The sequence below is a fragment of the Aptenodytes patagonicus genome, chromosome 8 (genome assembly GCF_965638725.1).
Source record: "Aptenodytes patagonicus chromosome 8, bAptPat1.pri.cur, whole genome shotgun sequence".
NCBI classification, from domain to species: Eukaryota; Metazoa; Chordata; class Aves; order Sphenisciformes; family Spheniscidae; genus Aptenodytes; species Aptenodytes patagonicus.
In genome coordinates, this window is record NC_134956.1 from 7,830,846 (window position 1) to 7,840,280 (window position 9,435).

At 53.7% G+C, this 9,435-nt stretch overlaps 1 protein-coding gene across 1 annotated transcript; it reads right to left on the reverse strand.

The window, feature by feature from the left end:
• Positions 1-758: 758 nt before the first annotated feature.
• Positions 759-8,906, reverse strand: DUSP7 (dual specificity phosphatase 7). The gene is made up of 3 exons (XM_076346187.1): positions 8,434-8,906; positions 5,684-6,112; positions 759-3,141 (listed from the first exon to the last, which is right to left on the reverse strand). Exons 1-3 carry the CDS (start codon positions 8,843-8,845, stop codon positions 2,834-2,836), a joined length of 1,149 nt encoding a protein of 382 aa, XP_076202302.1. The 5' UTR covers positions 8,846-8,906; the 3' UTR covers positions 759-2,833.
• Between the last annotated feature and the right edge of the window lie 529 nt (positions 8,907-9,435).

Below are 9,435 nucleotides of genomic sequence, written 5' to 3' on the forward strand. Positions count from 1 at the left end.
TTAATTTCTTGCCATTTAGGTTAAAACAAGGAATGCTAGGGCAGGGGGAAACCCACTCCTGCTTAGTCTTGCCAAGCTACAAGCAGAGGCATGGGGAGCCACAGCTCCCTTAGCTGGGCTGCACTCAGATGCGTGGAGCCACATTTCACCCTAAAGCATCCTCATCAGCCCCTCCAGGTTTCCCACAAACCGCTTGCACCCACGGCCGGGGAGCACAGGGGAATGGCACAGCCCATGTGCGACACTGCGGCCTGGGGCTTGGCCCCCCACCCGAGGATGCAGGAGGGGGCTCCCACTCTCCGTGAGACCCAGAAGTCATCAGGTGGCTGCCCACAAGGCCATGACTTCGTGCTTTCCTACCGAAATAAAGTCTGCTATCACAACAGTTGTGGGCAAGGCCTTGCCATGCCTTTGTAGGTCATGCTCAAACAGCTAACAAAAGTGTCTTTAGTTTATCTACTTATTTTTGGCATGGAGGAATGGCTAGGGTCAAAGCCAGTCCCATTCTCAAGCTGCTCTTTGTTCTCCGGTTTATCCAATACCCCATATCCCTCTCCTCGCCCTCCCACCTCCCCCCCTCCATTTTACCACAGGTCTTAAAAATTAAGCTGTGCATGAAACCAAACACCACGCTTGAACACTGCCCAGCAAATGCTCTTCATGGTCACAGAAGAATACTAATCAACCATAAAAAAACGGATAAGAGCAGCATGTCCTTATATGGGCAGAGGCTAGACAAGCATCTGACACAAACATCATTTTTAAAGAAAAAATAATATTTATTTGCAATATAAACAAAGTCCCAATATTGGATCAGTATATATAGGGTCACTAATTTTCCTTCATAACTCAGAAAGCAGAACCATTCCTCACTAACAAGCTCTCATTTGTACTAACCAGAAGATGCATCTTTTTTTTTCCTTTAAAGAAGAAAGACCACTAACAGCACAGGAAGCCTTTACAAACCAGCTTAGCTGTAATGCAATACAGATGCACTGTCAAAAAATCCCTGAAAAAATAAATTCCTCCATGAGGTAAGATGCAATTAGGATATTCTCAATTTTCTCACTCACAACCGTACTTACGCCCATTCTCCCTTCCAATGACCCACGATCCCAACATTGTTGCAAACAAAACCCAACGAACAAACAAACAAAAAACAACCAGAAAACAAGAAAGAGAAGCTCATTCCAACATTCTGGTAACATCTTTAACAAAAAGAACGGTTTCAGGATGTGACAGCGTCAAACATTCCTCCAGATGGAGATTTTTTTTAATTATTTTTTTCTTTTTCTTGAAAAAAGTACAAAAAAATGGATATTTAGAAAAAATCCGTGGCTTTTTTTTTTTTTTTCAGTTACATGAGAGTTAAAGTGGACAGGGAGGGGGGAGAAAGGAGGGACTACATTGCAGCCAATAAAGAAATCTCCAAATCCGTTCTGCCCTCCTCCCAGAAATTATTACCACTTCCTCCCCCTCCCGGCTCGGTATAAGGTGTTTGCCAAACACTAGCCAGAAATATAAACAAGTCTTCTCAGAATAGAAGGCACGGCATAAAGTTATTCAAAAGAGGAAGAAAAAAAAAAATCAGAACCTCTGTTGAAAGCTCCAATCATCTCAGAATTTGCCAGTTAATATATATATTCATATATATATAAAAAAATTCTCTGTTACAACGCTCTTGTCATCATTTCCACATCTCTTCACTCCCCTCACACACTCTGTGCGTGACGATTCAGTCCCGTCCCGCTACGCAATCCTTGCTCTGCTCCAGGCGCTCGCCGTGTCCCCCCCTCCACCCCGCACACGTGGGAAAGAATCGAGTGTGCACGAGAAACGCCAACATCACAACTACCTTCTGTACTCAGGAAGCTGGAATGGTTTCGGGCCAGCTGGATGACGTTAAGTCAGTCAACAGGCAGCAGAGAACGAAGCTGGGCTCAGACATGCTTCTACCAGCTCTGGAGGCTACAAGAGTTTTACCTCTGGCGATAGCAAACAGTGTTTTTGGCAGGGGTGTCATTAAAAAAAAGCTTGCGGCTTAGTCACCTTGGCTGAATCAGTGCAGAGTTTGTGATTGTGAGTGCAGGAGTGGTGAAGGGGTTGCGTTTAAGCCCAACTGGCCTTCACACATAACAAAGCTTCCTACCAGATGCTAACAACAACAGCAGCAGCATGTATCTCTCTCTGGAGTACCCAGTAATATGCCAGGACATACCAAGGCTTCACAAAGTGTGCAAAATGCATTTGGTCAATATAAACATTTGATTAAAAAAAAATAAATGATCAAACAAGAAACAGAATAAAATACTGGTTTTGCAACCTCGTCTGTACAAACAGTCAGGAACTTACATATTTAAAAAGAGTTTGAACCCAAAGCTCGAGTGAGATCTACCTTTTCTTTTTTTAAAATCAAAAAAGTAAACTTGGGTTTTAAAACAGTCTTGGCCCAACACCTTTTGTTCAAGGTTTCCAAGTGCATAAATCTCCTCACTTTCCACAACAAGCTAACCCCCGGTAGCTCTTCACACGTGTGCGTGTTCTGACAGTCCCAATGCACCCAGGAAAATGGTTATTGCCGGTAACAGCTGCGTTCAAAACGCTGTAACATTGCCCGTATTAAATAACCCCCTGTAAAAAGACTACCTCTTCAAACCACTTTGATCAGGATACTAATGAACGGCATTAGCCTTCTTAAAGCAGCGATCAGGCACCTCTGCCCAGAGAAGCTAGTCGTTTCAGAGCTGCCTGACAAGACAGATATTTTTGTAAGAGTTGAAATGCTCAAGAGAAGCAATTCGATGCTCAAGTTCCCAACCAGGCGGCATCCCCTTCATGTGGACTCCAGAGTGTTCAGCTGAAACAGGTTGTGGTTGGTGGGGGTGGTGAAGTAGAGCTGTTCACTGGGCGAGCGGTTGTCGCAAGGGCTGTTGAGTCCCAGAGTCCTCTCAAAGTCCAGGAGCTGGCCCATGAAGTTAAAGTTTGGGGAAATGTTGGATTTTTTCCTTTTCACAAAGTCATAGGCATCGTTCAGGGACAAGTTGAGTTTTTGCATCAAGTAGGCAACAGTGACTGTTACGGACCGGCTGATGCCAGCGAGGCAGTGAACAAGGATCCCACACTTCTTGGAACGGGCCTCATCTGAAACAAGACAAGGGGAAGGGAGAGTCTATTAAATATTCTGCACCAAAAATGCATGGCTTTGGAGCAGGGCCAGGTGGCAGCTGCAAGCTACTAGGACCAGGATGACTGCCAGAACTGGATCCCCTGCTCCTAGTCACACTATCTCGTGTCCCTTTGACACCCACATCTCTCCCCAAAGGGCTCCTGAGATATTCCCACCACACGGCAAAGCTGCGCATCCCCATTCTGCACAGCAAGGCTAAGCATCTCACGTGCTTGAGAAGTATTAATCAAGTCTGGCAACACATCCCTTGCCTAGGGAGCATCAGTACACTCAAACAGGGAAATGGAGTAACCCACAAAAGGCAGGTGGAGCTGGAGACAACAGCTCCAGGGAGATGCTGGTGGTCAAGCATAGCACACCCACCTCAACACCAACTAACTGGGGAAGGCTGCGCGCTTGATGCGAGGCTACAGCCCAGCACCATGCAAGCTATTCTCTTCCGCTATTCTTGTCCTCCTTTCCTCCTTCCACTAGAAAGTTATCTGAATGTAGTCGAAGCCAATTTAAGCCAAGTCTGAAGTACAGGAACTTCCCTTATTGTGAAATAGTTCTTTAGGATCGACAGAAACGCACTTCACTACAAACAAACGCTTGTGTTGGAGGAGACTCTCAGGATGAATGGTAGCGGGAAGCAGGAATGCAGGCTGGACCAAAAAATGGCGAGAGAACAGCGACGAAATTTCCCCTCCCTTGCCACCGATTGAAAAGCACACACACACTCATTGTCTCTCGCACAGCCGGAACAGCATGATCCCTTTATGAATTGACATCTTAGTGCTGAAAGAGGGACACGCTGCTGAGAGCACTGAATGCACGCAAGTACCCAGCGCTGCTTACTTCTGGGCAGCCCTATTTGAAGTCAGTCATTTGACTGAGAGCTTGGTGGGGAGGGAGAAGGTGGCAGGAGAAAGAGGATCCTTGGGCAAAGCCAGAGGTAAGGGACACTGTCACCCTGAGTGCAGAGAAGGCCAAAGAAGATGCAGGCAAAACAAAATCCAGACCCAAGCCACAACAGCTTCCAAAACTAGGCAAGAATTTCCAGTACAGTGGGCAATCGTCCCCCAGCGTACTCAGCCCTCCCCCCAGTCTCTCCCTGTTCAACATTTTTGCCTTTCATCTGACCTGCGCCGCATTTCTTGGTGTTTGGCTTTAGAGTGAGGTAATCCTCCATTTCCTGTCATTAACTGGAAAGCACAAGTGCAGTGTTCACAGAGACATCGTCTGACTGGAGCAGATGGATCCCAAATGCCACATGCCAGCAGGGACCCCGTACCTCACCCCTGACTTTTAATACCACACTCCGTGCGGGAACTGCAGATGGGACATCAGACGGGTCCCTGCTGCCACACTGAAGCAGCCGCTCCTGACCACAATCATGTTACTAGAGGACAGAAACTGAGGGCAAAGGAGAGCGCATGGTAACCGGGGTTTCCGATGGCTGAAAAGCAGCCGAGGACCTACCACCGCTCTGCCCCCGTTTCAGGCCTTACAGCACAGCAAGCGAGCGCATGCAGCGGGGTCCGAAATGGAGGGGTAACAAAGCAGCACTGAAGTGGGCTGCACAGATTTCGGTCCGAAGGTAAAGGTCCCCCTCGCCTTTACCTACACCAATGTTTTCAACCAGATATGAAGCCATAGGGCTTTTAATAGTTAATGGTGGTAATGACTACCTGGGCCATTCACCCCCCATCAGAACTGATTAGGCTAACGACCATCACCAGCAGACAGCACAGGTCATGCTGGAAGTGTACATCCCTATTCAATCCAACAGACACTTCTCACAGAATAAGAAGCAATTTTCAAAGTCAACACTAGCCTGGGAGAAGAGATCTGCCCCCCTGCACCCCTCCCCACGACCAGCCAAAGCTGTCTCAGGGGCTGTCTGCACAGCTTTTCCAGCTGAGCTCTGCAGCGTAATTATAATCACTAACTCATTGTGTTGACACTTACCTTAGGAGAAGTATCCATACAAGGAGTTAGTTATGCTAGGGTGACTTACATCGGCATCACAACTAGACCAGCAAATCCCCTCGGGAAAAGAAAACATCCCCCCCCCAGACTTTAATCACACTTGAGGCTAAGGAATTGCTGGCACCAGTCACATTAATGCAACTCCCATCAACACTCACTCCTCCGAGCAAAGCAGGCAAAGGAGCTCCCCACCGCCTCGGTTCAGTCATTTCACACAAGTGCAAATCCCCATACAAGGGCAAGAGACAGCAGGGCCGAGTCCAGCGGGGCCGGTCCTACCACTTGCAGGTAACCCAGCTGAGGTGCTGTAAGAGGGCTGAATTTTGGAAGGGGAGGCCTCCCTGAACCCAGCCAGGGTGACAGGCATCAGAAGCGTCACCTCGGCAGCGTGACGCTCAGCTGCTAAGCTAGTGCCGATGCTGTGCCCTGGAGAGGCAAGGCCAGAGATGAGCAACAGCCCTGGGAAGCAGCTTGCCACATTCCCAAGCAGTGAGTATGAAAAGAGATGTTCTGCCAACTACCTACCAATGAAAGCAATGGCCTCGGGAAAGAACTGCGAGAGGTTCTGGCTCCAGTGATCTGAGATGGGGATCTGCTTGTACTTGAACTCTCCGTCATGCTCAAACATGTTTGGCAGGTTGGGAGTCACATTTAGGATGTATTTAATGCCGTATTTGCCCAGGACGTCCAAGTTGGTTGAATCTTTGGCACAGCCCAGGTACAGGTAAGGTAGGATCTGGACCGGAAAGGCAGGCTGATTGTTAGGGATGGGGCTCCCGTCTGACTCCGTGGCACTGCTGGGTTCCCTGTCAGATTCACCATCCGAGCAGTCGGAGCTTATCCGCAGCCCTCCCAGGCCAAGGACGGATGCCGGGGGAGAGTTGCTGGGTGAGGAGCTGTCAAGGTTCGTCTCGCAGTGCTCCGAATATTCAGTCTGAAACTTGTTAAAGCCACCTGGGAGGGGGAAAGGAGAGAGGGAAGGGGAGAGGCAGAGAGAAAAAGATGTTTTATTCTTCTGAATGGGAAATCCTTCTACCTGAACACATGTACATGTTACTTAGCAAGTCTTTGCCAGCAAAAAGTTGGTATACCTTCGACTTCACCCCAAGAAAGGCATCTCCCTGCTCCCTCATCTTCCCTGGGCAGATTGTTACTGAGCAAACAGGTCCCAGAAAACCAAAGAGTGTTTCTTACGAAGGTCGATATTGCTTGTGATAAACAGGGGCCAAATCTCAATCACAAAAGAAACAAACATCCAAAAATAAAATCAACGGCAAGAGATGATCTCGCCTCATTTAGCTTCTCAGAAATATGGGTCTGGGGCAGTTTAGGCAAGAGCTATTATGCCATCTAGACAGAAGAGCACAAAAGTATGTGTGTCTGAAAAGATAAAGCAAGAACCACCACCACATACCCAGCCCAGGCACTAAAACCCAATAAAATAATTCACCTTCAAGAAGGAAAAAAGGCCATAAGTTTTGCCAAAGAGCGATCCTCACACCTATTTTATCACTACAAACACGTTTTGCGACAGAGCAGTGTCACAGGTTTGTTCTTCACCCAAACCGCAGCAGGCTTGAGGAGGGATGGGACCCTTCATGTCTGTTCTTAAGTCTTTCTCTCCGGCTCCTCAGCTCAACGGCTTGAGAAGGAAGGCAGAGGCAGGAAAGCAAAAACCCCACCGATCTATCTCCTTTCCAGGCAATATTAAACCGGAGCTCAGCCATTGGTATCTGACACTGACAAATGGTTTAATTAGACGGGCCTCCTGGAAACTTTGTTAGTGGGTTCGGCGGTTGTGGCGGGGTCACTGAGCAGGACAGACAGCTCCTGCCACATCCATTCATGAAAAAGGCTCGTCCTCCTCCTCCCTGCGCCGCCAGACAGCGCCGAGGAGCCATTTTGGAATTTTAATTGGAAACATTTCCCACCGAGGCTCCCGGAAAAAGGCAGAGAAAGGGCTCAACTCCTCTCCTGCCCATCGGGGAGAGCTTAGGAGTAACTTCAGAGCCGCTCCTTCCTGCTAGGAACGAGGACGACAGGGAGAGAAACGGAAAGACAAAGCGAAGGAGCAACTGAGCCCATTGGGAAACCCCAAACCAGGATGGGATGGGGGATTCCCCCACCAGCACAGGCAGGGAGTGGAGGGACAGGAGGGAAAAGCGGGATCAACCCCTGTGCTTGGGGCCTGGCTGCCCCCTCACCACGTCACCTTTGAAGGAAGCTTGTGCGGGCAGCGCAGCCCCAGAGGCTGGGCCCCAAATACCCGCCTGTCCCCCTGCCACCCCAACCCCGCACCAGGGGCTCCCTCGGCTACCCAAAAAGGGTCTAGCAAGAAGCAGCAGTGTATTTTAAAGGGCTGCGAGTGGCAACTTTCTTCACCGCTCTCCCCCCAACTCCTCCGCTCTCCTGTTATTTCTGCCTCAAACCCGCCACCCAGCGACCGGACTGGGCGGATGGGAAGGGTCCCAGCAGCCCAGCTGTGGGCTCTGCTCAGCCCGCTGCGGAGGCCTGCTGGGATCTTTCAAAATGGCCAAAAAACACCCCGCAAAAACCCAAAACCCCAAACCACCCCAGCCCTCACGAAAGGGCATGTGCGGGGTGCGGGGCTCGGCTCCCTCGCAGCAGGGCTCCCCGCTCCTCCATCGCCCTGCCCCGGGGGAGCAGCCGGGCTGCCCCCTCCCAGCCCCGCCGGCATTTCCAGGGAAAGGGGGAGAAAAGCCCAAGCGCTCGCTTCTCGGAGATGGGGGAGGGGAAGAAAAAAAGGGGGGCGGGCTCTCCTGCCTCCCCCCAAAACCTGGCCATCCCTTACGGAGGGGCGGGAGGGGGGCCTGGAGCCCGGGCGGGGAGCCCCCGAAAGGTCCCCTCCGGGGAGCGGAGGCGAGGGGCGCCCCGGGGGACGGCAGCAGCGCCCAGCCGGGGTCGGCTTGGGACAGGGCAGCGCTGGAGGGGACGCCCCGGCGGCGGGGTTGGGGGGCTCCCTCCCGCCGCTGCCGGGGAGGCGACGCAGGAAGAAGCGGGGCGCTCCCGGCCGCTTCCAGCCTGCGACCATTTTGTGCGGGGGATTAAAGCGGGATGCAGAGATGGAAAAAATATATATATAAAATAATAAATCAGGCAGAGGGAGGAAGCAAAACAACCCAGCCACCTCCGGCCGGCCAGGGGACGAGCGCCCGGCGATGCAGGGGCCGGCCGGGGGCTGCGGGGCGGGGGGAAGGGCGGACAAGGGCTGCAGGAGCCGGACGGGGCAGGAGGAAGGGCGGGGGGCACCTCACCTTTCAGGTAATAGGCTTTGCAGCCGTCATCGCGCAGCTTCTGGAGCAGGAGCCCCAGGACGGAGGTGGCGGCGCCGCCGTCCTGCCAGTCGGCGGTGGCCTCGTCGTAGAGCAGCACGGTGTCGGCCTTGCAGCGCTTGACGAAGCGCTCCTTGTCCTCGTGGTTGGGGATGATGGAGCGGATGGGCAGGTTGCCCTTCTTGAGGCGGCGGAGCATGAGCCCGGGGATGGCCAGGTTGATGGCCGTCTCGATGTGCGAGCTCTCGAAGAGCTCGTGGGGGCGGCAGTCGAGCAGCAGCAGCGAGCGGCCGCCGCCCGACTCCAGCTCCTCCTGCAGCCACTCCGCGCTCTTGCACGGCATCGCCGCAGCCATGGGCGCCCGCGGGGAGCTCCCCCAGACCTGCGTTTTCATGGGGCTCGGCAGCGGCGGCCGCCAGCGCCCGGCCCACCGGCCACCCACGCGGCGGCCGGACGCGGCCCCGCTCCGCTGCTTCCCCCCCCGGGCCCGGGTGGGCTTGCGCTGTGCCGGACGCGGCGCCGCTCCGCACGGCCGTGGGTGCGCGCTGCCTGCGGCCCGGAGCGCGGCGGCCCCCTCTACTGCCCTACGCGGTGCGCCCCATCCCGGCGGCCTCAATTAAAGCGGGGCTTCGCCGGCGGCTCGGCGTGTCATGCCTCGGGAGGCGGGGCGGGCCGCGGGGCCGGCCGAGCGGCAGCACGCCCCGCCCGGCGCGGCGCGGATCGGATCGGATCGGATCGGATCGGCGCGGCACCGTGCGCACGCACCGGGCGGCGCGGCCCCGCGCGGAGACCCCGCCCACCGCCGCGCCCCCAACGCCAATGAGGCGCGGCGGGGGAAAGCGGGCGAGCCCTATATGGGCAGGGGGCGGGGCCCGCGCGGCGCCGGCGGCGGGGGCAGAGCGCGGGAAGGCGCGCGGGGGGCCGCGGCCCCCCGCCCACGCTGCCGGGAGCCCGCGCTGCCGCCGGGCAGAGCCAGCCCGCCTG